Source organism: Argopecten irradians, chromosome 6, assembly GCF_041381155.1.
Source record: "Argopecten irradians isolate NY chromosome 6, Ai_NY, whole genome shotgun sequence".
In the NCBI taxonomy this organism is placed as follows: domain Eukaryota; kingdom Metazoa; phylum Mollusca; class Bivalvia; order Pectinida; family Pectinidae; genus Argopecten; species Argopecten irradians.
This window is the reverse complement of record NC_091139.1, coordinates 3516326-3530774: the sequence shown is the minus strand read 5'-3', so window position 1 is coordinate 3530774 and position 14449 is coordinate 3516326. Positions and strand designations below refer to the sequence as shown.

The 14449-nt window shown below is 35.7% G+C and overlaps 1 protein-coding gene across 1 annotated transcript in view; it reads left to right on the top strand.

The window, feature by feature from the left end:
- LOC138324741 (serine-rich adhesin for platelets-like) overlaps positions 1-13342 on the top strand; it is a 29246-nt gene extending 15904 nt beyond the window's left edge. Inside the window, 13 exon segments of the mRNA XM_069269856.1 lie at positions 41-582; positions 584-1214; positions 2330-2368; positions 2721-2816; positions 4115-4519; positions 5027-5068; positions 5616-5726; positions 6337-6447; positions 6883-6987; positions 8090-8218; positions 8785-8960; positions 11277-11367; positions 12398-13342. Of these exon segments, the coding sequence (XP_069125957.1) occupies positions 41-582; positions 584-1214; positions 2330-2368; positions 2721-2816; positions 4115-4519; positions 5027-5068; positions 5616-5726; positions 6337-6447; positions 6883-6987; positions 8090-8218; positions 8785-8960; positions 11277-11367; positions 12398-12492 (2573 nt within the window). The 3' untranslated portion in view covers positions 12493-13342.
- Positions 13343-14449: the final 1107 nt, after the last annotated feature.

Sequence of the window (14449 nt, the reverse complement as noted above, 5' to 3'; positions counted from 1 at the left end):
ACATTGACAGTTTAAAAAAAATACCTGTTTTGTGTTTTAGCTGTGTCCAGAAAAAAACAGCCTGAGAAGGAAAGAAAAGGCAAAGGATCCCTAAAACAAACTCTGTCAAAGGGAAAAACAAGTCGAGGAGTCGGTGGGAAAACAAATGTAGCAAAAGCTGGTAAAACCGTTCCAAAAAAGGTTTCCAAAGCAAAGGGCAAGATCTTAAAAGAACAAGTGGCAGTGAATGAGACCAAGGAGGTGGCAAAAATTTTCAGGGGAAAGAAGCAAAAAATCAGCATTGGTTTTGTGGAGAATTCACCGGTAGTTAGTACTGAAAATTCACCTTACTCTGCTAATTCATTGGTTGAGAGGAACAGTTTTATTAACATCAACCAAAGTCATAACTCACAATTAGATGAGGAACAGCAGCTTACTGATCAGGATGGAGGGGTGACAGCTGAACAGAGCTTTGATAACAAATCTAACAGACGAAAAAGTGTTAGAGGAAAGAAAGATTTGACTAACAATCAGAGTGTCAAAGACAATGAAGAGAGCAAGCGAAAAAGTGTAAGAGGAAGTAAAAAATCCAATACTGAACAGAGAAGATAGCAAACAAAAAACTGTTAGAGGAAGTAAAAAATCCAATACTGAACAGAGTGTCACAGACAACGAGAAAGAAGATAGCAAACAAAAAACTGTTAGAGGAAGTAAAAAATCCAATACTGAACAGAGTGTCACAGACAACGAGAAAGAAGATAGCAAACAAAAAACTGTTAGAGGAAGTAAAAAATCCAATACTGAACAGAGTGTCACAGAGAATGAGAAAGAAGATAGCAAACGAAAAAGTGTTAGAGGAAAGAAAGTTTTGACTGACGATCAGAGCATCAAAGACAATGAGAAAGGAGTTGATAACAAACCAAAAAGTGTTAGAGGAAGAAAAAACTCCATTGAGGAACAGAGTATCACGGATAACGAGAAGGAAATTGCTAACAAACGAAAAAGTGTCAAAGGAAGAAAACGATCTATCAAGGAACAAAGTATCACGGATAATGTCAATGAGAAGGAAGTTGATAAAAGAAAAAGTGTTATAGTAGGAAAAAAATCCATTGCTGAACAGAGTGTCACAGACAATGAGAAAGAAGACTCTGATTCGGATGTGCCTATGCTGTCACTATCTAAAAAGTCAATGGATGGTAGGAGCCAGCTTATTCACACTTATCAGTCACCAGTAGGTGAGTGTCATATTACACCAGTAGGTGAGTGTCATATTACACCAGTAGGTGAGTGTCATATTACACCAGTGGGTGAGTGTCATATTACACCAGTAGGTGAGTGTCTTATTACACCAGTAGGTGAGTGTCATATTACACCAGTAGGTGAGTGTCATATTACACCAGTAGGTGAGTGTCATATTACACCAGTAGGTGAGTGTCATATTACACCAGTAGGTGAGTGTCATATTACACCAGTAGGTGAGTGTCATATTACACCAGTAGGTGAGTGTCATATTACACCAGTAGGTGAGTGTCATATTACACCAGTAGGTGAGTGTCATATTACACCAGTAGGTGAGTGTCATATTACACCAGTAGGTGAGTGTCATATTACACCAGTAGGTGAGTGTCATATTACACCAGTAGGTGAGTGTCATATTACACCAGTAGGTGAGTGTCATATTACACCAGTAGGTGAGTGTCATATACACCAGTAGGTGAGTGTCATATAACACCAGTAGGTGGTGTCATATTACACCAGTAGGTGAGTGTCATATTACACCAGTAGGTGAGTGTCATATTACACCAGTAGGTGAGTGTCATATTACACCAGTAGGTGAGTGTCATATTACACCGTAGTAGTGCACCAGTGGTGTGATATTACACCAGTAGGTGAGTGTCATATTACACCAGTAGGTGAGTGTCATATTACACCAGTAGGTGAGTGTCATATTACACCAGTAGTGAGTGTCATACCGTAGGTGAGTGTCATATTACACCAGTAGGTGAGTGTGATATTACACCAGTAGGTGAGTGTCATATTACACCAGTAGGTGAATGTCATATTAGGGAAGCATTAAACCTAGCTCATCGTTTTATAGCAAAATAATTCTGATGTACTTACTTTTAAGTTGTAATTTAGTTTTATTTGACGTAAGGGTCAATGGGACTAATTCACCTGCTACTTGATACCCGATTACGTTTGTTCAGGACTGGTATATCTCCAGTGGTGATGACATTTTTGTGATGCACACAAGCTTTTACTTTCTCTCTAACGTTTTCAATTTTAACTGTATGGGCTGGCAGGATGAAATTGATACATGTATTAAACTATGTCCTGTATCTAATTGTAGGTTCATGTACACCCTTCTCAGCTACACCTGGATCAGAATGTAAGTACAGTTCTTGTGTTTATGTTTGTATGACTTCCCAAGGCAGAACTTTGTTGCATTTTAACTAATGTTGCCTATAATATTCCACTAACCAACTGCCAGTATGTTGTAACTACCAAATGGACATGGAGCAGATTGGGGGACTAGTGATTAAAAAAAAGTGTTATTATTTGAATATTCATTGAGTGAGCTAGTTTGAGAATTGTCATGAATATGTATTAAGATACTACCACTTTAACAGAATAAGATGATAAAAATTGATGATAATGATCTTAATAAAGATTACAAAAACGAAAAGAAAAAAAAAATATTATTGAGTCAAGTTTTAATGTCAGTTTTGTAATTGTTGCAGTCACTATGGGTAGAAGAGAAGAAATGTTTCGCAGTGGAGTGTCATTTCGTCAAAAGAAAATAGAGCGGTCAGCAGAGAAATCCAAGTCACGAAATAGTATGTACATTTTTTGGTATTTCAATATTAACGTTGGTCTTACATAATGTTTAGCCAGGATTTTCACATGGTTGCTAGGTTAAAAAGATAAAATCTCACAGTATTGTACTTTATACACAAACCACGCGTACACATGTAGGCCTACATTAATAATACCCGCACTAAAATGTAAACACATGACCTTTGACCGTTAACGTTGACCTAATTCATATAAGATGCCAAAGAAGGGAGAAAGGTCAGAGAAAGAAAATGTCAAAAACTCACCATAATGATAACACAAAAGCAAAATAAAAAATATGGAAAAACAAACAAACATTTAATGTCTATTAATTTAACAAAGCAATACATAACAGCAAACACATGTACGGAACACGTGGACGGTGGTGCAGTCAGAACAAGAAAATGTATTTCTAACATTTTAACATCTTTTAACCACAACTATCTCGTAGTAAACACATATACTCACATACAACACATATAAATATATGATATACATACATTTAGAAGTCCGCAGCACCCGAAAAGTATCTAAGACACCGCAACACTCAACACGTACGCACGCCATCTCTACAACTAGCAGGTAAAACCTAATTTTTGTAGGATATCTCAAATATATTCCGGAACATTTTTTTTTATATATATATACCCTGATACGAAATGTATAAAAAATATTGTAATAATTATTCTGACTGCCTTAAGAAAATAAAAACAAACAGAAAGAAAGTGAAATAGTATGAAAGAGATATTTTGATTGATTGAAAATAAAGAATGAAAGGAGAATGCTATGTGAAAACCCTCCTGCGAGAGGACAAGATTTGTAGAAAAATAACTGTAATTCGTTTTTGAAAATAAAAATATATTGTTTAAAAAAAAAAAATTAAAATCTATATACTGTAATTACTAGTGTATGGTACTCACATGTAATGCAGTCACCTGATTTTATGTAACATTGAATTACAATGATTCTGTATCATAGCATCTACAAAGAGACTGTCGTTCAATACTAGAACACCTTTCTCAAAAAGGAAGAAGGCAGGAGATCTAGATTTAATTGTAAAGAAATAAATTTCTTTTGAAATCTGGGTCTCCATATCTCTAGTCTACCTTAGTGTAAGATTTTGCAGAAAATTTTGTGCAGCTTAACCACGTCAGACTCTGGTACTGGTGTTTATATATCTCTTTCAATGAAGCAAACCCCTCAGAGAATCTTCTCTTTTCTTAATATTACATACTCATTATGAAATTCTGATTACTTCTCATGATCTATAATGATCTACATTTTTGATTTCACATTTTAGATAGCAGAACATCAGATATTGAAGATGCTATGGATGATAATCAAGATGATGAGGAGGGAAATGATGCTGAGATTGAAGAAGCTGTACCAGATATGCCTAATGAAATAGATAATGATGATTTTGGAGGAGATCTTCCTCAAGATGTGACGGGCTATGTTGATAAGGATGAGCACGAGTCTTCTATTGATAAGGATGTCAATGCCACTCCTAAGGGACGAAAATCTACAAAAAAGTCAAAAGTGTTGCTGGGATTAGGCTCCACACCAAAATCTTCTTCTGAGTCACAGTTAAACCTGACTCCATGCCTTGTGGCTCCCGGCAGGAAGAGCTTAAGTAAAGGTCGTCGCGTCACTATTAGTCACCAAGTCACAGAGGCTGTGTATCATGTACCGTCAGATTTGTCATGTAAGTTATTACGTTTTACATTTCTTTGTAATATTTTGCCGTGTAGCAATAGGCAAGGAAATCAGATATAAACTAGAAATATCCTCACTTTTGTTGTAAGCCAGAAAAGGACTTGTCAGGAGGACTTAACACGAGTAATAACACTCTTTTCCATTTTCACGTAGATGTATAAAACAAAATTATTTTTTTCATGAATAAGTATGATTTTGGCTGCAAGTAAATAGTGCATTTGACCGAATGAGTGCCCAGAGCGTTTAAAAAATTGAAAAAACGAAAAGGTGCTTAATAAGACGAAATTATTGCAAATCTAAATAATTTTGTATAGTTATGGTCTTTATTTACACACAGGCAATTAAATTGAGGCCTCAAAATGGAGAGGGGTGCTGATTGGGTCAAATACAGTACGTTAAAATGGTCACTTTGAGCCACATTCTGGGTTTTTTTAATTGACCTCTGATGACTATACTATAATAAGATTATGGACAAAGATAATGTTTATCTTTTTAGCGTCCGATTCCGCCAAATCCAGTCCACGCGCCAGTATTTCAGGTACGATATACTGAAAAGTTATCATGTTTTGTTTGTTTGTAAACTTTCAGCGAATCTTAGATCTGACGGTGTATTATTTTCGAGAACCATTACATTAGAAGTTTAGTCAGCACAAAGATGTGTTGGAATTTTAACGTTTTGAATAAATTCAAAAGGGGAGGGGGAGAGCCTCAATCTGTAACATGTATATTTGGGTCTAAATTCTTGTATTTCATCTTTGCATATTACAGAGTTAGCTCCCTTGTAGGTAGGTAGGCAATTGGTAGCCAAAAGTATGATGCAACGCTCGCAAATACGTGAAAACACATCAATATCTACCCACAAGGGCAGCTAACTCTATAATATGCAAATATAGAATAGAAATAAAACTATTTGTCCACTCTGCTTTGATTAATGCAGGACTAAAATATTTCATATATATATATAGTATATAGAATATATAGTATATAGAATATATAGTATATATATATAGTCAGCATATGTTGACTATATACAAAAAAAGTGTATATATACTGTGTCATCAACTCTGGACTGTTATATTACACAGGTGGAGACATGACGACGTACATCTCCATGTCATCCACACCTATACACGTCTGTGAGAGGACCACAACAGAATCACCCAAACCGTTCCAGATGCCAGAGAAATCCAAAATCAGTAAGTCATGGGGGTTTAATTAACCAAGTATTTATAAGTGAGAAGGATTCGTCACTTGAGTTTTGGACAATTATGTCACAAGTGCTTTTGTGTTTGTGCACTGACTGTGACTTTGGACGATGACTGATTTTCCTTTGATATCCTCCGGCCCGACCTTTGATATAGCTTGCAGGTGCCAGACATACTGTCTTACTTTCTGAAGTGGATCAACATTTCATGACCTTTCGTATTTTTTTTAATGAAAATTTAAGGCATTTCTTCTAAATCTACCATCTTTAAAACAAGAACTACACATTGTGAAATTTACATTGGTATTTCTTTTGACTCGATAAGACAAGTTGTTGAGAAAAATGGTATTTATTCCCAGTTCATAGGCGTCTCGAGCGGTTTTTGGTAGTGTAAAGAGACAGTCACGAATCCTTCTACTTACAAATCCTTGAATTATCCAACATTCAACTGTTTCCACAATGAAATTAAATCAAACAAGAGAAACAACACCCTAATCTACCCATTTAACACTCCTATCCCTATAAATAGTCCTCCTTTTAATTATTGAGGCCTCAATATCACTGACTGATTAGTAATTGAGATTTTGATTTCTTTAATTCAGTACTACCTGATCCCTCTCCCCCTGAAGGTCTGAGGAGGTCAAGGAGGACACGAGTTCGGACTTTGGAGGGGCACAAGAATGAAAGAGTGAATTACCAGTACAGAAAGTCGGGTAGGTTGTTATAATGGGGTTGTAGAATTTCACATCGTAGATGGAGGATTTTTTCTTGTCTTTCAATCAAATTATAGAAAATTGACCGTTTAAATTATTAACTTAGCAAACATCAATGATTGAAATGTCTTCATGATTTAACATGCAGTACTATATCCAGCCAAATGTAATGTTGTTTGCGTTGTTGTTTTTTTTTTGTATGTCAGATATTTTTGTAAAACATATTTTATGTTTTTCTTTCTTTTCTGGCTGCATTACATTTATAATTTAACGCATATTTTGTACGAAATAAGAAATCTGAAACAATCCCATCATTCTTACGATCTCTACTCGCGGTGTTGCTCAGATAACAATATGGCTAGACAATGTAGGCCCTATGGACCTCTTGTTTATCTGCGTAAGCTACTATCATGGGTAACACTGTTTTCATTACAGGCGGTTTTGTTATTGCTGGGATCATTCCCTCTCAAGAAGCCAAAATCTTAGAAAAAGAGCGTCAGAAGAGAGAAGCTCGAAAGAAAGTAAATAAACGAATGAAAAGTAAGTACATTTTGATGTATGGAAAAGAGATTTTCTTCAAATCTGTATGATTTACATACAGTATATAGTAAATGAAGAAAATGATTCACATTTACATACAGTATATAGTAAATGAAGTAAATGATTCACATTTACATACAGTATATAGTAAATGAAGAAAACAAAATCACACCACATTGATAAAATGATATTGCATTGGTTCAATTTTACGAAGTTTGTTTGAACAGTATAATTTTTGTTTTAATTATAAAACTCTCATTTAAGCATTGATAGCAAACTGTGCAGTCACCAAAGTTTGCAAACAAAATTTATTTCATAACCTGATGAAGTTAAAAAATAGTGACATCAATGCTAATAATTGATTTTTCAGACTACTTGATATCAACATATGATTTCATTGATTATTTTTTCCAAAAACATTATGTAACATTGATGTCTCTATTGTAACGTCATGATAACGTCTGGTTTTCGCACCATTCTTCGATTTTTTCTTCATAGTAGTATGAAGAAAAATAATCTGCCAATTTGAAAGTCCAATTTAGTATGAAAACAAATAAAAATTAAAATCATAAGGTTTTGAAATACAAAGTTTTTGAAAATTTTCTTATTCTATCTGAAGAAGATTTGAGTATTACATCCACCTAATTCTTATTTTGTTATTTATTCTATAAAAACGATATAATATACTATTTGGAATCTGTTGGAATAGGATTAAATATTTGAATTTCACAAAAGTATGAAAGTGTTATAAAAAAGAATATTATCTGGTAAATTACATGACTGGTTTATTTTTTCTATAGTCACGATTTTACTGAAATCCACTTATTCAAAACACTAGTGAAACAATTGCTACATCATCATTTAGATAAATATTAAGTATTGATCTCTAAATATTGCATTTAGAGGAATTAGCGTAATGCAAAATTAAACCCCTTGTGGGTAGGTTCCATTAACGAAACTGCAAAATACAGACCCTGTAGATTTAAATACATGTATGCAGTAGGTTGTGGGTTATATAATTTGAAATAATATATATTCTGGGTGAAGTTGTATACAGCAAATAACATGATGAAGTCTTTTCAATAACATGTAATGATTTTAGAGAGAAGAAAAGGCCAGTCTCCTCCGAGGAATCTGTCCATGCACACAGAACTTCCATCAGATATGAGCCTGACAGAATTTGATGAACTTCTTGTGATCAACCCAGACACGGGTGAGGAAGTGTTTGTAGGTGAGTAATTTGGATGTGATTGTATTCATTAAAATTTTTAGGAAAGGGCTTATACCGGCCTAGACTGTTGCCCAATCCTTTTGATTTATCCAATAAAATTGGTTGAAATGAAATGAAAATTAAAAGTTTGTGGTTGCCAAGTCAGCTGTGACGTATCATATACAATAAAAAGTGAAGTAGATTATTTCTGACATGAAAGTATTAAAGATACTCCACTGCTGACAAATGGTATATCTCTATCAAAAACAAGAGTAGACGAATTAGTTTTTCTTTAGTTACAAAAGCTACTTACTTTCCACCATTGAAAAGTGAGCTTCTGATTTTGATACAGACAAAAATATTAAAAATAATTAATTGCATCCTGAAAAAAAAAATTCCTTGGCACTATGTCCTATATGGAATGACGTAATGAATGCGCATGCACTAAAAGCAAAAGAAATTATTTTCTATCATTTTTTTTGTGTAAATTAGACATAATATATATAAATACACGATTAAACATCGATTATTGTTCTCTTGTCAGTGATAGAGCATCTTTCAAGAACTATCAATTTACCTTTTTTCAGAGTTGTTTGCTAGTAAAGATAATGACACATTCGTGGGTCCCTCTGGTAAAGCACCTACACCTGAGGACCCGTTTGTGATGTCTCGCACACTTGACCAAAAGAGTTTTGGTATTGGGGTGTTATTACTTCGTCCGCTGCAGGAAAAAACAATACAGATGGTCAGCCGAGGCACTCTGGTACGTCATCATATATTTACTGTGAAAATCAATACCATATAGCCTGTTATTAGCTCACCTGGCCCGAAGGGCCGGTGAGCTTATGTCATGGCGCAGCGTCCGTCGTCCGTCCGTCCGTCCGTCGTCGTCCGTCCGCGTCCGTCCGTCCGTCAACATTTCCTTTAAATCGCTACTAGTCATAGAGTTCTGCATGGATTGTAACCAAATTTGGCCACAAACATCCTTGGGGGAGGGGGAACAGAACTTGTATAAATTTTGGCTCTGGTCCCCCAGGGGCAGGAGGGGCGGGGCCCAATGGGGGAAATAGAGGTAAATTCTTTAAATCGCTACTTGTCATAGAGCTCTGAATGGAATGTAACCAAATTTAGCCACAAACATCCTTTGGGGAAGGGGAACAGAACTTGTATAAATTTTGACTCTGGTCCCCTGGGGGCAGGAGGGGCGGGGCCCAATAGGGGAAATAGAGGTAAATCCTTTAAATCGCTACTAGTCATAGAGTTCTGAATGGAATGTAACCAAATTTGGCCACAAACATCCTTGGGGGAAGGGGAACAGAACTTGTATAAATTTTGGCTCTGGACCCCCAGGGGCAGGAGGGGCGGGGCCCAATAGGGGAAATAGAGGTTAATCCTTTAAATCGCTACTAGTCATAGAGTTCTACATGAATTGTAACCAAATTCGTCCACAAACATCCTTGGGGGAAGGGGAACAGAACTTGTATAAATTTTGGCTCTGATCCCCCGGGGGCAGGAGGGGCGGGGCCCAATAGGGGAAATAGAGGTAAATCCTTTAAATCGCTACTAGTCATAGAGTTCTGAATGGAATGTAACCAAATTTGACCACAAACATCCTTTGGGGAGGGGGAACAGAACTTGTATAAATTTTGGCTCTGGTCCCCCAGGGGCAGGAGGGGCGGGGCCCAATAGGGGAAATTGAGGTAAATCCTTTAAATCGCTACTAGTCATAGAGTTCTGAATGGAATGTAACCAAATTTGGCCACAAACATCCTTGGGGGAAGGGGAACAGAACTTGTATAAATTTTGGCTCTGACCCCCTGGGGGCAGGAGGGGCGTGGCCCAATAGGGGAAATAGAGGTAAATCCTTTAAATCTCTACTTGTCCTAGAGCTCTACATGAATTGTAACCAAATTTGGCCACAAACATCCTTGGGGGAAGGGGAACAGAACTTGTATAAATTTTGGCTCTGATCCCCCAGGGGCAGGAGGGGCGGGGCCAAATAGGGGAATAGAGGTAAATCCTTTAAATCACTACTTGTCATAGATTTCTGAATGGAATGTAACCAAATTTGGCCACAGACATCCTTTGGGGAAGGGGAACAGAACTTGTATAAATTTTGGCTCTGACCCCCCGGGGGTAGGAGGGGCAGGGCCCAATAGGGGAAATAGAGGTAAATCCTTTAAATCGCTACTAGTCATAGAGTTCTGCATGGATTGTAACCAAATTTGGCCACACACATCCTTGGGGAAGGGGAACAGAACTTGTATAAATTTTGACTCTGGCCCCCTGAGGGCAGGACGGGTGGGGCCCAATAGGGGAAATAGAGGTAAATCCTATAAATCACTTCTTGTCCTAGAGTTTTGTTTGGATTGTGACCAAATTTGGCCATAAACATCCTTGGAAGAAGGGGAACAGAACTTGTATAAATTTTAGCTCTGACCCCCTGGGGGCGGGAGGGGTGGGGCCCAATAGGGGATTTAGAGGTTAATATTAAAATTCCTTCAGAAAAGAAACGATGAACCTGTATTCAGATCATTACTTGGCGTTACAAACCAGGTGAGCGATACAGGCCCTCTGGGCCTCTTGTTTTTGCGGATTAAATTTACGCGGTCATAGCAATGTGCTGCGAAATCATAAAAATATTATTAATTTCACGATATATAGGAGTAAATACCTTACAGAAATATTATTTTTTGCTATGTTACTTTGGGTGCTTGGTAATATGGATTATATATTATAAGTGCAGTGGAAATATTCAGGCATTTGCGTAATTAGCAAAAATATACCCGTAAATTTCCACGTCTACATTATGTCGTGTTTACTCTATTCTGTTTTTTAATCAATGGTAGATTTTATTTCCTTTTGGAGTTCATTTTTCATCGTAATTTTATATGATGGCTGAGACATTTATACCTAACAGACACTATAAGAATTGGCATATACTTTGGGTTAGAAAAAATCTTAAGGCAACACTCCACTTGTCCATTTTGTCTTTAATATGTGTAAATTACATTTATTTATGCTTGTTTTTAAACAGTCTTGGATTAAGTAAAATATTAACATTAGCTTGTGATTTCAGATTTTTCAGTTACAAAGAGGAGTGGTTGCTTTAACTGTACACAAGACTTCTATGGTTATGGAGGCCGGCGACTCCGCCTTTGTACCCAGAGGTTAGTGAAAACATCAGCTTTGTCCTCCCTCTAACATTACAGACATCTTGGTCAAATTAAAATTTCTAGTACCCTTAACTCAACTTTAAAGATGCTCAACCGCTGGCAAATGGTATTTTTATTGTGAGCGTACTCTTACACTATTGTTTTCCTTGTCGGGTGTGGAGTCCGTGTACATCCGCTGGACGCAGATTCCAACTACACACGCGATACGGGAAGTCATTGACTTATACCTTCTCATAAATGTTTCAAGTTTAATATATTTCGTTGTGTTGAAGTGACACCAACTTTTTAAGAGATGCCTGTCATCAATGTTCTACTATAAATTCACAACAGTGACATTAGACAGTGCTAAAAACAATCGTTTTGTGTAAATTTCAAGTGGCGTATCATACAAACTCTTGCATCGGTCACGATATTCTAAGTGTCTGATTGATTTCTATGTAACAAATAGCACAATTAACAAAAATTCAAAGTGATTGCACATGAAGTTCTGATGAAGTAAAGGAATTTATTTATTACAATACATCAGCGGCGATGGAGCATCTTTAACATTGCAGAGTAAAATCAAAATTTCTGTTCTTATTCTGATCTGTCGTTGCAAAATTCTTTTAAAAAAGATTTTTTTTGTTGCATCCTTTTAGGCCCACTATCTTTCTAAAACAAAAAATAAACGTTTCTAAAAAACAATATTGAATAAGAAAATTTGTATTGATGACCTAAGTTTACAACACCAAACAAATGCAAGTGACTTATGGTATTGTTTCTTTTGATATTTGGTTTATACAGGGGTTTCAAGGTCCCAAAAAGTATGATTTATTGTCAATTAGTCTCACCTTCTAGTGATTGACATATTTCAACAATATTTTGACGTGATTTTTGTGACGTCATAATCACCAAAAAGAAGAACTAACACACAGCAAATTGTTCTTTACCAACGTCATCTTGGGATCATGAAACCTCCCATATTTATTTGTTACATGCTGTTCACTGTATATCTATCAATAATCCAGTTAATTCTGTCTTACAGGAAATACCTACAGCATGAAAAACCTACGCTCAGAAGAAGCCAAGCTTTCCTACACCGTTTTAAAGGAAGCAAATGATTATGATACCACCACTTGAATTACCGCCTGAAAAACGGAAAGGAGTCCTTATATAATTATATTTCTGATGTACATTCTGGCATCATAACAGTGATGTTGAAGCTGATATTTGTTTTCTGGATACATGTATTTATTTTGTTGTGGACCATTTCTATGAAATGATCAGAATCCATGTGAAGAATGATAAATTTGGTGCCAAAATCTTGAAAATGTGGACAGTATGGTGCCTTTTGACTTTTCTATTGTTTGTTGTGTAAGTTATTATAAATCAGGAACCAAAGTTGGTTAATTACGGTAAATTAATTAGAAATTTAAATAGGGGACCTGAAATCCAGGAAAACCTTTATACTCGTATTTTGTTTTAAGGTGTTTTTCTATCCATAATCATGTTTTGTTTTAAATAAAACTCATATTGTTTACTCACAGAATTATTTTACATTAGATTGTGGATTTTCGGTTAAAAAAAAAAAAGATAGGATGTATGATTTCATTGTCCCTCAATTCTACTTCCTGTGATGTCCTTTACAAAGCACACTCAAATTTTAGCTCTAAAATTTGTGCAACCACAATATCTTGTTCCGTACATGTTTACAAATTTTTGTGAGTGCAAAAGATTCTAAAATCAGAATACCTCTAAAATAAGTACAAATGCTGCAGTTCAAATATTTCATTTTAAAAATAATATGTACTTTAATATATTCATATATTACTAGTAAGACAATATATCTTACTTTCATTTTAGAAATACATGAAAACATAGATTGGAACAGATTCATACTTCATTAAGGGGGTGTACATATTCTGGATAAACAAAAGCCATTATTTTTGTTAAACATCATTCAAAATAAACTGTATACATTGTACCTGTATGTTAAAATACTTTGTTGTGTTTTTGTAAGCTTACATCTGCACTACCTCAAAAAGTGCAAGAGGAGAGGAAAAAAAACCTTTCAACCTTCCTCCTGGGGATTCAGATTGTTCATCCTCGATAATCCAGGGGTTATTATCACTGACATTATATCCACCCCTGGACTAAATCAAAGTAAAACTAAAGACGATAGAAAACACAAGTAATTTGATCATTCGATGAACATCAAAAGAATCTTATACCGGTACAATTTGGTTGACTGTGGCTTTGAAGTTAGACATTTCTCTCGATCTCTCTGTCATCTTCAAAGGAAATCTCTGCGTGCCTATGATTTGTCTGGTTTTTAACTCCAGAACTGCTTTCAGTTTTTCTGCGAGATATTCTATAACGTCGGTAATAGTAACCCCTAGAGTATCGAGGATGAATAATGTCCAAGTTTTGTCTCTGTTTGGCAGCTGATGTGAGAATTTTGCCCTGTGAGTCGATATCCCTGTCTCACTCATAGATTGGGTTTCAACTGTCGCCTCGTTAGTTTCGTCAACCTTCTCTCGAAGTGAAATGTATTGAATTAATGCAGAGGAAAGATAACCTTGATCACAGGGACAATAACACGTTAAACTAATTATAAAAGAAACAAATTCAGTGCAAAATAAGTTTTGCTTTGCATATGATGTTAACATTGATTAGAGTAAATAGATTTATTGACTTGCTAAAATCGGTATTATATTAGTGAAATTTATAACAGGATTTATATGTTGTATAGCCATATTAGATTACTCTAAATTGACTTACTTTGGAGTGAGTCCGCATTTTCGCGTTGACGAGGAGCCTCGAAAATGTTCGGAGCATAGGTACTGTACCACCACAGGCGTTTGACTATAGACATTGAACATATAGCATATATATATAATTAATTTTTATTTGTTTTCATACTAAATCCAGCTTTCTGATTGGCAGATACTTTTTTCATATACTATGAAGAAAAAAATTCTGACAATGGCGCAAAAACCCGACGTTATGACGTCATAATAGAGACGTCAATGTTGCGTATTGATATAGAAAAAATCATCCATTTGATAGCCAATGGAATCATACGTTTAAACGTGTA